Source organism: Cherax quadricarinatus, chromosome 82 (assembly GCF_038502225.1).
Source record: "Cherax quadricarinatus isolate ZL_2023a chromosome 82, ASM3850222v1, whole genome shotgun sequence".
Lineage (NCBI taxonomy): Eukaryota > Metazoa > Arthropoda > Malacostraca > Decapoda > Parastacidae > Cherax > Cherax quadricarinatus.
In genome coordinates this window covers 20,122,831-20,138,946 of record NC_091373.1, presented here as the reverse complement: position 1 = coordinate 20,138,946, position 16,116 = coordinate 20,122,831, and the positions used below count along the sequence as shown (strand labels likewise).

Here is a 16,116-nt window from a genome sequence, read left to right as displayed (position 1 = left end):
TTCATTTAAGACATGGTTCACCTGATCCCAGTTGATGTTCTTGTTATTGAAGTTGTATTTAGTGACGACATCTTCATAGCTGCATGTATTTTGCTGGTCAAGACCCCCATGCATGTATGTCTGAATTTTGATTAGATTGTGTTCGGAATTTGTTGTTTCTTACCAGGTCCTCATTATTTGTGTGGGTGGGTGTGAGTTGGACCTGACTAGCTTGTGCTACTGGGTCTGATGCCGTGCTCCTTCCTTGAGTGGAGGTGACCAGACTGGGTGGGTCATTGGGCTAATCCGGGGGGGACATGGACCTGCTCCTTCTTTCTTATGTTCTTATAAGGTAAAGTGTGTTTTCCAGTCTTCTTGGCTCCACTATCTGCTGACTTAGGGTGTGTTTATTGCAGAGATTCAGCAGCTCATGTGTATGTGTGACTTTTCATCTGAGCTGCCTCCAGGAATTGTTTGTTATAACATTATTTGCTTCATTCTTCCATTTTGTATGCCTTAGATGGAAATCATCAAGCAGTAAGATTTCCAGATAGTAATCAATTTTCGGTAGCTGTTCCTTGAGCTGTTGGGAGGTTGCATCTGGTGGCTTATATACAACCACGATGACTAGGTTTTGGTTCTCGATCCTTATTGTTAGAACTTAACTACATCATTTGTGGTGTTCTGCATCTCTGTGCAGATGAGCGACTTTTTGACATAAAGACTCCCCCCCCCCATCCTTGTTGCATGTTCTTTCTGTCGCATCTAAAGAGGCTGTACTCAGTTATCCAAATTTCGTTGTCAAAATGATCTTTTGTGTGGGTCTCTGTGAAGACTGCAAACATTAAATTTAACTCCTCTAGAAGTCCACTGAAGAAAGGTATTTTGTTGTTGGTGGATGGCTTAAGGCCCTATATATTAGCATATAGAAACGAGGTCGTATTGTGTGTTTGTTGGGGGATTTTGTTGTTGGCATCAGTAGTTGTGGTTCTGGAGTGTTATGGGGAGGGAGAGGGACTGGCTGTGCCTCCAGTCCAACTAGGCTATTTCCTTCCATTTTCTTTCTTCGTTTCCTGCCACTAAAAATTACTTGGAGTGAGGTTGTCGTAACTATTTTGGTTTGTTTTATTTGATCTGTACCTCTTGCTCCCTTTCAGATGGTATCCAGGGCATTTGGTGTAGTAGCACTGTTTTTGGAGAACTGAAGAGTGGCACATTTCCAGGTAAAATAATTTGCTGGAGGTAGAACAACGCACTCCTTAAGACAGGCGGTCGTGGCATTTTTTGGGATGCTCATAGTTGCATATTCCATTTTTTTTCCTGATATTCCATGCTTACAGATGCCCCAAACATAGAATTTGTACCATTTCGCTTTTGGTTGAGTAGAATTTGTGATAGATATGTTCTCAATTTGTACGGATCCTAGGACTGCAGTACAAACTTCGGCAGCCAAGCCAAAACAAAAAGCATTTCAATCACCTTGCGTATTTAATCATTATATTGTTAATGTTGATTATGCCTTTTTTTCATTTGTTCTCTGGGACAGGTGAGCCAGAACCAGAGAACAGTCGTCGGATGCGTTTGTTTGTTGGCAGTCCAAGGACCACCCCGCTCACTGGTCTCTGTATATGCATGACGCGAACCACACCGCAGCGCACAGTCACTGAAGAAAACGTACACAGGGTGAGTTAGTTTTTATGCATCCCCTTATCCATTCTGTGGGCTAGTCAAAAAATTACATTATTATTATTATTATTATTATTATTATTATTATTATTATTATTATTATTATTATTATTATTATTATTATTATCATCATCATCATCATCATCATCATAACGAACTTTACCGTTTTGCTATGAAATTCACGAGCAATAATCAGCAGTTGATATTTCTAGGAATTTATAAGAGAATATATGAAATTGGTTGATCAGGTCATCACGAGCGTCAGTCACCAGTAGTTTCACTAGTCCATAAATTACTCCAGAATAGAAAGTCAGTCTTTTATCCAGTGGCTGTCTAAATATAAGTTGATTGTCTGCCTCGCGTGTAAGGCAAAATTACTTGCTTGTCTTCGATTCAATTAACCTGGAAGGGACGGAATGAACGTGATCAAGATTTGTGTGAGTTACCCTAGATAATAATAATAATAATAATAATAATAATAATAATAATAATAATAATAATAATAATAATAATAATAATAATAATATCTTTATTTCTACAAGTACATGTACAAGGTATACAGTCCTAGTTGACATCAATGACATACTATTATACAGAAAGCCGCTTGTTATGCAGAGCATTTCGGGCAAATTAACTCAATTTTGTCCCAGGATGCGACCCACACCAGTCGACTAACACCCAGGTACCCATTTTACTGATGGGTGAACATAGACAGCATGTGTAAAGAAATACGCCCAATGTTTCTACCCTCGCAGGGAATCGAACCTGGTCCCTCGTCGTGTGAAGCGAGAGCTTTAGTCACCAGATCACTGACTGTGTATCTATGACATTTCCTTGTTTATTTGATCCACTGAAATTATTAGAAATTACGTTAGTGAGTTTCACAGGTACAATTATTAAACAAATATTTCTAGCCACTAACACTGTCTGTATTAAATTTAGTTATGGACTGTATATATTACTGAAAAATTACTTTGCTTGACAATTCTAAGTAATTTGTTGGTCCACAGTTTAAAATTATTATACTCACCATTTTTATATAATTTTACATAATTTTCACAAAATTAAGTGTACATAAATGTAGACTACAAGAATTACTTACCAAGTTATAATCTTGGCGATATATCCTAACGCCTCCCTAGCTGACAGGTATGCTAAATATTGGTCAATACTTGATACCTCACCTATTTGGTGGGTTGATACCATATATAAGGAGGCGAAATAAAATTGTTGTAGGTACATACGATGATCAAAATGTCCAATCACCGCTTCCAGTATTATCTTCATTATCAGCTTTATTATGCCCAAATTACTGCGTATCTGAACCTTTCCAGATACCTATGATATTCATTTATTTCGTGGTCTCCAGTTATCGCTGATACACTCTTCATCGGCTTCGATTACCCACGATCAAGTTCAACAACACTCCCCCGTTAATATACATGTTCCGCCATTTTCGTTGCTGTCCTCCAACTTTTTGTCTACCAGTACATCTTTTCAATTAATTTAGTAACACTTCCAGGTTTGTACTACATTTTAATTACTAAAATATTAACTTCCTCTAAGCTACAATAATTTCACTTATTCAACTCCTTACTGAATATAATGAAATAATAGAAAAAATTAGTTCTTGCCACAGAACATCTTTTAAAAGTCACTGAGGATACGCACCTACACGAGATTTTATAAACATTATTATCGGCAGCAGTTCACACACATACAAATTAGAGGAAAATTGTTAAAATTTTCCACAGAAATAATGTATAACAATCAACAGAACCACATCGTAACTTAACTTGGAAAAGTGTCTCGATATTCGAGAATATATCTCATTTTTTTTCTCATACAGCAGATTTTCTTGGCTGTTAACGGTGTATCAAGCCTTCACTACATTTTGCTCATAATGAGTCATATTGGTTTTGCGTTGTAAGTCATTCTAGGGTTACCATACAACAGAGCTGGAGTTAATATTGCTATGGAATTACCATTTCCTATAATGAAGTATGTATCCTGGGTGGAATGGGAGAGGTTGTTAGCGTTAATGCATGTGAGCAATGCGGAACATAAGGACATAAGAACGAAGGAACACTGCAGAAGGCCTACTGGCCCATGCGAGGCAGGTCCAAGTCTCCTACCGGCTTAAGCCAATGCACCCAACCTAGTCAGGTCAGGTCACATTGACTTAAGGGAGAAACACGGCAACCGACCTGGTAGCACAAGCTATCAGGTCTAACTCACACCCACCCACATCCACTCATGTATTTATCCAACCTATTTTTAAAGCTACACAACGTTCTGGCCTCTATAACGGTACTTGGGAGTTTGTTCCACTCATCCACAACTCTATTACCAAACCAGTACTTTCCTATATCCTTCCTGAATCTGAATTTTTCCAACTTAAAACCATTGCTGCGAGTCCTGTCTAGGCTAGATATTTTCAGCACACTATTTACATCCTCTTTATTTATTCCTGTCTTCCATTTATACACCTCAATCATATCCCCCCTAATTCTACGTCTTTCTAGAGAGTGCAGATTCAGGGCCCTTAGTCTATCCTCATAGGGAAGGTTTCTGATACATGGGATCAACTTTGTCATCCTCCTTTGTACATTTTCCAGAGAATTTATATCCATTCTGTAATAAGGTGACCAAAACTGTGCAGCATAATCTAAATGAGGCCTAACCAAGGATGTATAGAGTTGAAGAACAACCCGAGGACTCCTATTATTTATGCTTCTTGATATGAAGCCAAGGATTCTATTAGCTTTATTGCGAACACTTATGCACTGTTGTCTTGGTTTCAGATTACTGCTAACCAGAACTCCTAAATCTTTTTCGCAATCCGTAATATTAAGATCTACATTATTTAGTTTATATGTGGCATGGTTATTGTCCTGTCCAACATTTAGAACTTTGCATTTGTCTATATTAAACTGCATCTGCCACTTCTCCGACCACTGCATCAGTCTATTCAAATCTTCCTGGAGTGCTCGAATGTCCTCGTCAGAATGAATTCGACGGCCTATTTTGGTGTCATCGGCAAACTTGCCGATGTCGCTCTTTATGCCCTCATCTATGTCGTTTATGTAGATTGTGAACAGCAGGGGGCCCAACACTGACCCCTGTGGAACACCGCTCGTGACACTTGCCCACTCTGATTTCTCCCCATTTATGCAAACTCTCTGCTGCCTATTTGTCAACCATGCCTCTATCCAGGAAAAAATTTCTCCTCCTATTCCATGTGCTTTAATTTTCCTCAATAGTCTCTGATGTGGGACCCTGTCAAAAGCCTTACTGAAGTCCATATACACAATATCATATTCATTACCATGATCTACCTCCTCAAATACCTTAGTGAAAAAAGTTAATAAATTCGTAAGGCAGGAACGCCCCTTTGTAAAACCATGCTGAGATTCGTTGATTAATTTATGCTTTTCAAGGTGGCTACGAACTGCCTCGGCAATTATTGATTCCATAAATTTTCCCACTATGGAGGTTAGGCTTATTGGTCTATAGTTCGAAGCTAAGGACCTGTCACCTGTTTTGAAAATAGGTATCACATTTGCCATTTTCCACTTATCTGGCACCATGCCAGTTTGTAGTGATATGTTGAAAAGATTAGCCAAAGGTGTGCTAAGCTCCTCTTTACATTCCTTTAGAACCCTTGCATACAGTTCATCGGGGCCTGGGGATTTGTTAGGTTTTAATTTATCTATTTGCCTAAGGACCATGTCACTTGTGACCCTAATAGTACACAGTTTATTATCGTCCTGTTCTACATAATTTATCATTACTGGAATATCGCTGGTATCCTCCTGTGTAAAAACTGAGAGGAAGTATGTGTTAAAAGTTCTACACATTTCCTTATCACTGTCAGTGAGCTGACCCGAGGAACTTTTGAGTGGGCCTATCTTGTCCCTGATCTTACTTCTGTATACCTGAAAGAATCCTTTTGGGTTAGTCTTCGATTCTCTTGCAACTTTAACCTCATAATCTCTTTTTGCTTTTCTAATTCCCTTTTTAATTTCTCTCTTTAACTGAATATATCGATTTCTCAATTGCCCGTCTCCTCTTTTGATTTGCCTATATATGCCTCTCTTTTGACCAATCAGATATTTTAATCTATTGTTCATCCATTTAGGATCATTTTTGTTTGATCTGATTTCCCTATTTGGAACATAATTTGACTGAGCAGCTAGAACTATGCCCTGGAAAGCATCATATCGGCAACCATCACCACCTACCTGACCCTTAGTCAGGTCATTCCAGTTCAGCCCACCTAAGTAATTTTTCAGTCCTATGAAATCAGCCAAGCGAAAGTCAGGGACGGAGACTTGATTGCCATTATTAGGGGAATTCCATGATATATTAAAACTGAGTGATTTGTGATCACTTTCCCCAAGCTCATCATTAACCTCAAGATTATTAATTAGTGTTTCCCTACTGGCAAGAACCAAGTCAAGGAGGTTATTTCCCCTAGTTGGCTCTGTCACAAACTGTTTTAAAAAACAATCCTGGATCGTATCAAGAAAGTCACCTGACTCTAAATTTCCTGTCAAATTGCTCCAGTCAATCTGTCTATAGTTGAAATCTCCCATTAGCACAACATTTTCGTATGTAGATGCCTTACGAATTTCGTCCCATAGAAGTTTACTGCACTCCCTATCAAGATTTGGGGCCCTGTAAATCACACCCAAAATTAGTTTTTCTCGGCCCTCGAGAAGCTGTAACCAAACAGATTCAGTGGCTGACGCTTCTAATTTAATATCTTGTCTAACACAACAATTTAAATTGTCTCTGACATACATCGCTACTCCACCACCTTTCCTGTTGACCCTGTCAGTGTGGAATAATTTATAGCCTTGTATGTGACATTCAGAGGGCATCTCTCTATCTTTCAGATTGAGCCAGGTCTCTGTTATAGCAATAATATCTATGTCTCCTGCACTTGCAATTAATCTTAGCTCATCTATCTTATTTCTTACACTCCTGCTATTAGTATAGTAAACCTTAAGGGAGCTAGTCCCTTGCTGCCCTCTGCTGTCCCCCTTTGTTTGCTGACATGATCTATTGTCTTTATTTATAACTTCATGCTGAATGCCTTTTATACATTTACTGTTTCCAACCCTAGTGTTGCAACCTGCTTGTTTCCCACACACACCCATACCTCTATCTTCCATCAGTTTAAAATCATAGGCATTTCACCAATGGCCTTCTCAATCGAGTCTGCAAGTGCTACCACCCCAGCCCCAGAGAGATGTACCCCATCCCTTGCATACATATCATGTTTGCCATAAAAGTTGTTCCAGTTGTCAATGAATGGGATTGCAAGTTCCTTGCAGTATCTGTCTAGCCAGCAATTTACACCAATTGCCCTAGACAACCATTCATTTCCTACTCCCCTTCTAGGCAAGATGCTACATATGATTGGGATCCCTCCCTTAGACTTAATGAAATCTATAGCTGACCTGTACTTATCTAGCAGCTCTTCTCTCCTACCCTTCCCAATATCATTTCCACCAGCACTGAGACAGATAATGGGCTTGCTCCCATTACCTGACATGATATTATCCAGCCTGTTGACAATGTCCCCAACACCAGCTCCAGGGAAGCACACTCTATCTCTCATCTTCTTATTCCTATTACAAAAAGCACGGTCAATGTATCTTACCTGAGAGTCACCAACCAGGAGGTTAGTGATAAGTGGTTAAAATGGGCGGTGTAAGACGTATAGCTATAGAAGATCTCTTTACTGCTTCTGTCTCTGTTCGTGCATTAGTAAATAAATACGTAGATATTACACGACTCTTGCGGGTCCGATCTTCGCTAGGCGAGATATGGAAAAAATGATATAAAATACCGACACGATGGAAATATAACACTTAAACAGTATAATGTGATCCTTTATTGGCAACGTTTGTGTTTGATGTTTGATGTTTGTGACTTGATAAAGCACACTGCGTGGGCGAAACGTTGTCAATAAAAGATCACATTATACTGCTTAGGAGAGATATATTGGAAAATCTCACTCCTGCTGTCACTGTTCATCTAGCAGTAAAATTGATTCCTTCACGATAATTGACCATGTAGACTTGTAAGGCTGTCCTTTACGTGTATGTACACAGGAGGTGAACTTCATGCTGGTGAAAGCAGGTGACGACCCGGCGGTGCTGCTGCGCTCAGTACAACGACTTTTGAGTCGAGTGTTTGTACCTGCCGTCAGAGTCAACCCTTCAGACGTGGACACCTGGCCAGGCAGCGTCAGCGCTAGAGACCACTTACTGGCAGGTCTCAGGTCCTTCGCTTCATGCCTCCACGGTGAGCTCTCAACAAAAGTAAATCTGAAATAATTCAAAATTAAAAAATAAGACAGAGTTCTAAACCCGTTCCATCATCTAAATAATGCTAGGATTTAGATGTCCTTCTAGTATTTAATGGATTGACTCTTTCCAAAAAAACTTTTATAACTTCTGCTGTAACTTCCATAATTTTAAAGAATTTTTGAAAGCAAGTCTAAACAGTCATTATTCCTACTTACGAGGGGTTGAGAATCAGGCTTCTGGAGTCTCGAGCTACACTTTCACGTCTCGCTTCTCACTCAACACCCAAGAAGGAGTTATGAGTTTCTGACTGGGTCCTTGAGCAAGACAAAGTTATCTTATATAGAGTACATAATTAATTTCATACTCCATGATAGGGCTCTAAAAACTCTCAGACGATAAGGTATTAACATGAGTTTGTAAGGTGTTTATCATGACAATGCTCTTGCTTTCAAAGTGAGTTATCCCTACTCTTTCTCTCTTTACACACACACACACACTCACACACACACACACAAACACACACACACACACACACACACACACACACACACACACACACACACACACACACACACACACACACACACACACACACACACACACACACACAAACCTAACCTAACTCATTAGATCATAAATCCCCCACCACACACACACATTTTTACGATAAGCTGAAGCAGCTAGAACATCACAACAGGATAAAACCAAAATGGGCTCTCAAAAGGGAGGACGTGAAGGCAAGGGAACCGATGTTGGCTGGTCGGAAAAAGAAGAATGAGTAGAACGGCTCAAGAACAAAATGGAACAACAATGGGAGAAAAGGTTAAACGAGCTTTGCAATAACATGTTAGAGCAAATATCTGCAGAGAACAAGAAGTGGGGAATCACGAGCTGTAGTAGCTGAGGGAAAGATACAGCGATTGGAGGAAGAAATGGATGTGCTGAAGCAGGATCTAAAGTTGAGGTCCGAAAGGAGCAAAATGGCTGAAATGGGAACATCAGCAGGCAGCGAGAGGACTGAAGGAGGGGATGGATCTAAGCAGTCTTTTGCAGCAGTAATTTCAGGCCATCATGGTGTCTGGGAAATGATTAGGGAAACAGCAAAGGAGATGCTTAAATCAGATCCAGAGATACAGAGGGAAAAGAAATGGGAAGAGGAGAGGGAGAGGTTAATAATTATTCATGGGCTTCAGGAGGCTGAAGGGCAGACCTATGATGAAAAAAAGCATTGGGAGAAAACAGAGATTAAGAACATCATTGCAATAACAGGAGAGAGGAACATGACTCAGGTAGAAAATTTTCACAGACTTGGGGGGTATTCGAAGGAAAAAAATCGACCAATCAGATTAACATTCAAGACAGATGTGGCACAGAACAGGATACTACAACAGAAACCATTGTTAAAGGTCTCTCCAGATTATCAAAAAGTGTTCCTCAATCGAGACAGAGCACGAAAGGAAAGGGAACAACTGAAAGTGAGAGCAAGACAGAACCAGTGGAAGGAAAGAGAGATAGGACAGGCAACGACAGACAGGAAAACTCAGCCTTTGGGGGAACATCAAACACAAATGCTTACAGAAACCTCTCAACCCCTGTCATCACATATCAACCAAACACAGTAAACAGAAACAAACCTCACTCCATAGCCACCATCCCCCTAAGCACTAATTCCACAATCACAGCAGCCTCCCATAATATTGTGCCCTGAGTCCCACCCTCCCAGCCTGCACCTTCCTCTTCCATCTGCCAAAATACAGTAATGGAAAGGAAGCTAAAGGTATGGTACACCAATGCAGATGGAGTAACAAATAAAAGTGAAGAGTGGCAAGAACGCATCATTAATGCATCACCTGACATCATAGCACTAACAGAGACAAAACTTACAGGGATGATAACAGATGCAATTTTTCCACCTGGATATCAGATTATGAGGAAAGACAGAGAGAACAGAGGAGGGGGGGAATAGCATTGCTCATAAAAAAACAGTGGAGTTTTGAGATGGGAGGAATGGAAAGAAGGGAAACAGACGACTCATTGTAGGAACACTTCAGACTGGTGGTCCAAAGGTGATGATAGCAGTGATGTATAACCCACCACTTAACAGCAGGAGAACAAGAGAAGGGTATGATGTGTGCAATAGGGCAATGGTAGATACACTAGCTGAAGTGGCCAGGAGGGCTCATATGGATAGGACAAAATTGCTTATAATGGGGGATTTCAATCATAAAGAGAATGACTGGGAAAACCTAGAGCCACATGGGGGACCACAAACATGGAGGGCTAAGATGTTGGAGACTGTATTGGAGAACTTCATGCATCAACATGTTAGGGATACAACCAGAGAGAGAGAAGAGGATGTTGCAGCAAGGCTGGATCTCATATTCACCTTGAATAGTTCAGACATAAGGGATATCACCCACGAAAGACCCCTTGGCACTAGTGATTATGATGTCCTGAGTTTTGAATATCTTGTCGAGTTAACAGTGGAGAATGCAGCAGCACGAGAATAAAGAGAGAAACCAAACTTCAAAAAAGGGGACTACATAGGAATGAGAAGTTTCCTGCATGAAGTGCAGTGGGAAAGAGACCTAGATGGAAAGACAGTAAATGAAAAGATTGGAAATAGTAACCACTAAGTGCAGGGAGGCAGAGGAAAGGTTCATACCAAAGGGGAACAGAAAAAATGGTAAGACCAGAGTGAGCCCATGGTTTAATTGGAGGTGTAAAGAGGCCAAAACCAAGTGTGCTAGAGCATGGAAAAGGTATAGAAGGCAAAGGACTCAAGAAAACAAGGAGCTGAGCAGAAGAACCAGAAACGAATATGCAAGGATAAGGAGAGAGGCCCAGAGGCAATACAAGAACGACATAGCATCAAAAGCCAAATCTGAACCAAAGTTGTTATACAGTCACATTAGTAGAAAAACAACAGTCAAGGACCAGGTAATCAGGCTGAGGAAAGGAGGAGAGCTGACGAAGAGTGACCAAGAAGTATGTCATGAACTAAACCAAAGATTTAGAGAAGTATTCACAATAGAGTCAGGAATGCTTCCAGTAAACTGTGGAGGTAGGGTGCACCAGCAGGCGCTGGACACAATACACATAACCAAGGTAGAGGTGAAGAAACTGCTAGACGAACTCGATACCTCAAAGGCGGTGGGCCCAGATAACATATCTCCATGGATACTGAGAGAGGGAGCAGAGGAACTGTGTGTGCAATTAATAGCAATCTTCAGTAAATCTATCGAAACAGGGCAGTTGCCTGAGGCGTTGAAGACAGCGCATGTAGTTCCAATTTTTAAGAAAGGTGACAGACAGGCAGCATTAAACTGCAGACCAGTGTCACTGATTTGTATAGTATGTAAAGTCATGGAAAAGATTATCAGGAGAAAAGTAGTGGAACACATTGAGAAGATTGGGCTCATACATGACACTCAGCACGACTTCAGAGATGGGAAATCCTGTGTCACAAATTTACTTGAGTTCTACGATAAGGTAACAGAAGTAAGACAGGAGAGAGAGGGATGGGTAGATTGCATCTTTTTAGATTGCAAGAAGGCTTTTGACACAGTACCACACAAGAGACTGGTGCAAAAATTAGAGGAGCAGGCAGGAATAACGGGGAAAGCACTGCAATGGATCAGGGAATACCTGACAGGAAGGAAATAACGTGCGTTGGTACGTACTGAAGTGTCGGAGTTGGCGAATGTGTCGAGTGGGGTTCCACAAGGTTCAGTCCTAGGCCCGGTGCTGTTTCTTGTATACGTGAATGACATGGTGGAAGGAATAGATTCAGAAGTGTCACTGTTCGCTGATGATGTGAAACTGATGAGGAGAATACAAGTGGGCGAGGATCAGTTAAGATTATAAGGGGAACTGGACAAACTACAAGTATGGTCCGACAAATGGCTCCTGGAGTTTAACCCCAGTAAGTGTAAGGTCGTGAAGATTGGGGAAGGACACAGAAGACCGCAGACGGAGTACAGGTTAGGAAACCAACAGCTGCAAACGTCAGTTAAAGAAAAGTATCTTGGGGTAAGCATTATAACGAACATGTCCCCTGAGGCACACATCAATCAAATAATTGCTGCAGCATATGGGAGATTGGCAAATCTGAGATTGGCGTTTAGACATCTGAGTAAGGAGTCATTCACGACATTGTACACAGTGTACGTAAGGCCTGTACTTAAATATGCAGCGCCAGTATGGAACCCTCACTTAGTCAAACACGTCACGAAATTGGAGAAAGTACAAAAATTTGCAACACGATTAGTCCCGGAACTGAGGGGTATGTCTTATGGGGAGAGGTTAAGGAAACTCGACCTGATGACACTAGAGCAGTGGTTCCCAAACTGGGGGTAAATTACCCCCTGGGGGTAATTTAACAATTTTTGGGGGGTAATGGAGGGGTGACAGAAAAAAAGTTATGAATTCTGAAAATCAAGAAAACAATGCGGTACCCGGTATGAGGATTATTGTTAACTTTGTCTTAGTATATAAAGTTGTAAAGTAAACCTATTATAAGTAAGTAATAAAGTTAAACCAAATAACAATAAACATCAAAAACTAATATACAGTATTAGAAAAGAAGAAATATATAGCTAAGTGTGTGGAAACCCAAAAGTATTTTGACAAGTATGCTTCAGGACAAAAGTCACTCAGTAGCCCAGATCGACCTGTCCAGTACGCGTCACTCACTTCCTGAGGCTGCCTCTATTTCACACTGTCAGTTTATCTGTGAGCATCAGCCGAGGTAGACATAAGCTGGTATGTATGTGTACTGCCCTGTGCAGTATATAGTTAGTATTTACCCACTGTTACTGTGAATTTGTAGCTATTATTAATTTTATACATAATGTATGTGTGGTTCTTACGTTTTCAATGGTTTTGCTAGGATTAGCAGAGTATGCGAGGCTGTATACGTTCACGTTTAGCCATATATATCAATAATAACAACATTTTGTGAAAGGGGTAACATGCTTTATGTGGCATGTTAAATTGGGTAACAAGCTGAAAAAGTTTGGGAACCACTGCACTAGAGGATAGGAGGGATAGAGGGGACATGATAACAACGTATAAAATACTAAGAGGCACTGACAACGTGGACAAGGATCGAATGTATCAGAGATGGGATACAGAAACAAGGGGACACAATTGAAAACTGAAAACCCAGATGAGTCATAGGGATGTTAGAAAGTATTTCTTTAGTCTTAGAGTTGTCAGGAACTGGAATAATCTGGAGAGTGAAGTAGTGGAAGCAAGCTTCATAAATAGCTTCAAGAAGAGGTATGACAAATATCATGGAGCAGGTAGAGAGTGAATTAGTATCGACCAGTGAAGAGGTGGGGCTAGGAGCTATGACTCGACCCCTGCAACCACATATAGGTGAGTACATATAGGTGAGTACACGCACACACACACACACACACACACACACACACACACACACACACACACACACACACACACACACACACATTGGTTAAGGGAAATCGGCCTGACGACACTGGAGAACAGGGAGGTTAGGGGAGACATAATAAAGACATACAAAATACTGGTCACAATTGGATGTTGAAGACCCAGATGAGTCAAAAGGATGTTAGGAAGTATTTATTCAGTCGTAGTCAGGAAGTGGAATAGCCTAGCAAATGAGGTAGTGGAGGCAGGAACCATACATAGCTTTAAAATGAGATATGATAAAGCTAATGGAGCAGCGAGAGAGAGGACCTAGTAGCACTCTGTGAAGAGGCGGGGCCAAGAGCTGAGTCTCGACCCCTGCAACCACAATTAGGTGAGTACACACACACATACACACACACACACACAAACGCACACACACACACACACACACACACACACACACACACACACACACACACACACACACACACACACACACACACACACACACACACAGTAGGGACAGCGAGCGCGCTAGTCACGCCTTCCGTGCTCCGGGAATATAAGTGTTTTTGAGGGCTATGCAAGTGTTCTGCAAGGGTTGCTAAGTGTGTCAGGGTAATGAACAATCCTAGAAGTGATTTTTAATCTGCCTGAGCCACATAAGTGTGGAGAGAGCCACAATTTTGTGGAGCAATCAGTGAAGAGGCGGGGCCAGGAGCTGTGACTCGACCCCTGCAACCACAAATAGGTGAGTACAAATAGGTGAGTACACACACACACACACACACACACACACACACACACACACACACACACACACACACACACACACACACACACACAGACACACACACACACACACACACACACACACACACACACACACACACACACACACACACACACACACACACACACACACACAGTTTTTAAGAAAGGAGATAGACACGATGCCTTAAACTACAGACCAGTGTCACAGACATGTATAGTATGCAAAGTCATGAAGAAGATTATCAGGAGAGTGGTGGAACACCTCGGAAGGAACAAGCTTATAAGCAACCAGCAGCACAGTTTCAGGGAAGGGAAATCCTGTGTCACAAACCTACGGGAGTTTTATGACAAGATAACGAAAGTAAGACTCGAGAGAGATGGGTGGGTAGATTGCATTTTCTTGGACTGCAAGAAGGCTTTCGACACAGTTCCTCACAAGAGATTAGTGCAAATGCTAGAGGATCAGACACACATTACAGGAAAGGCACTACAATGCATTAGAGAATATCTGGCAGGAGCAACATGGTACGTGATGTGGTGTCAGAGTGGGGGCCTGCGACGAGCGGGGTTCCACAGGCGCAAGTCCTAGGACCAGTGTTGCTTCTGCTACAAGTGAATAACATGACGTAAGAGAAGTGCCCTTGTTTGCAGATGATATGACGTTAATGAGGAAAATTAACTCTGACGAGGATCAGGCAGAACTACAAAGGGACCTGGACAGACTGCAAGCCTAGTCTAACAACCGGCTTCTGGAATTCAACCCTACTAAATGTAAAGTCATGAAGATCGGGGAAGGGCAATGAAGACCGCAGACAGAGTACAGGCTAGGGGACCAAAGACTACACACCTCACACAAGGAAAACTATCTTGAGGTGAGCATAATACTGAGCACATCTTTTGAGGCGCACATCAACCAGATAACTGCTGCAGTACATGGGTGTCTGGCAAACGTAAGAATAGCGTTCCGACACCTCAGTAAGGAATCGTTCAAGACTCTGTACACCGTGTACGTCAGGCCCATATTGGAGTATGCAGCATCAGTTAGGAACCCACACCTGGTCAAGCACGTCAAGAAATTAGAGAAGGTGCAAAGGTCTGCAACAAAAATAGTCTTGGAGCTAAGAGGAATGTCCTATAAAGAAAGGTTAAGGGATGGGAAATCCTCTTTCACCTGTTCTTAGCAACCTATGCATGGAATTTTTTTAAACAAGACTGCTTAACACAATCCTCCGTAATAAAGCTAAGTGGTTCAGTTATGTTCATAATATATTGTGTCCTATGCCTAACAATATAAACCATTTACTTGTTAAATTAAATAGCCTAGCCCATAAATAGCCTAGCCCATAAATAGCCTAGCCCATAAATAGCCTAGCCCATTCTATAAACTTTACTGTTAAGTTCGAAGCAAATAACTCTTTGCCTTTCCTAGATGTTTTAATTATTAAGGGTAACAATGACTTTAAATTTAAAATTTACAGAAAACCAACAAATAACTGTTCTTATGTACACTATTATTCTTCACATCAAGATAAAGTTAAACTGACTGTTTTCTCATCAATGTTTTTGAGAGCTTTACGTATTTGTAGTCCAGAGTTCATAGATGAAGAAATATCCAAAATTTATGAAATAACTAATGATCTGAAAAACCCAAGAAACGTAACTGATAAATCTTTTAAAATTGCTAGAAATACTTTTTACAATCCTAAAAGGGACACACAACCTTTTTCAACTAAAAATATGTTGGTTCTCCCTTATCATGAAAACTTGGTTGATATGCCTTCTCTTCTTAAGACTTTTAATATCAAAGTTGTATTTAAAAATCTAGCATTAGAACTGGACAAGATTTTAATGCTCTATTTATTCATGTGAGAGATTTTAACCATTCATTTAATTTTCAAAAGGCTAAGAAATTTGCATCAAGCAAATCAATGGTCGACAGGAATATAATTGAAATATG

The 16,116-nt window shown here is 40.8% G+C and overlaps 1 protein-coding gene across 1 annotated transcript in view; it reads left to right on the top strand.

Moving 5' to 3' along the window:
• LOC138855145 (dynein axonemal heavy chain 5-like) overlaps nt 1–16,116 on the top strand; it is a gene marked incomplete at its 5' end in the record, with an annotated part of 58,052 nt that overhangs the window by 28,081 nt on the left and 13,855 nt on the right. The window contains 2 exons of the mRNA XM_070102647.1: nt 1,526–1,662; nt 7,791–7,983. Of these exons, the coding sequence (XP_069958748.1) occupies nt 1,526–1,662; nt 7,791–7,983 (330 nt within the window). The remainder of the gene's footprint in view (nt 1–1,525; nt 1,663–7,790; nt 7,984–16,116) is intronic.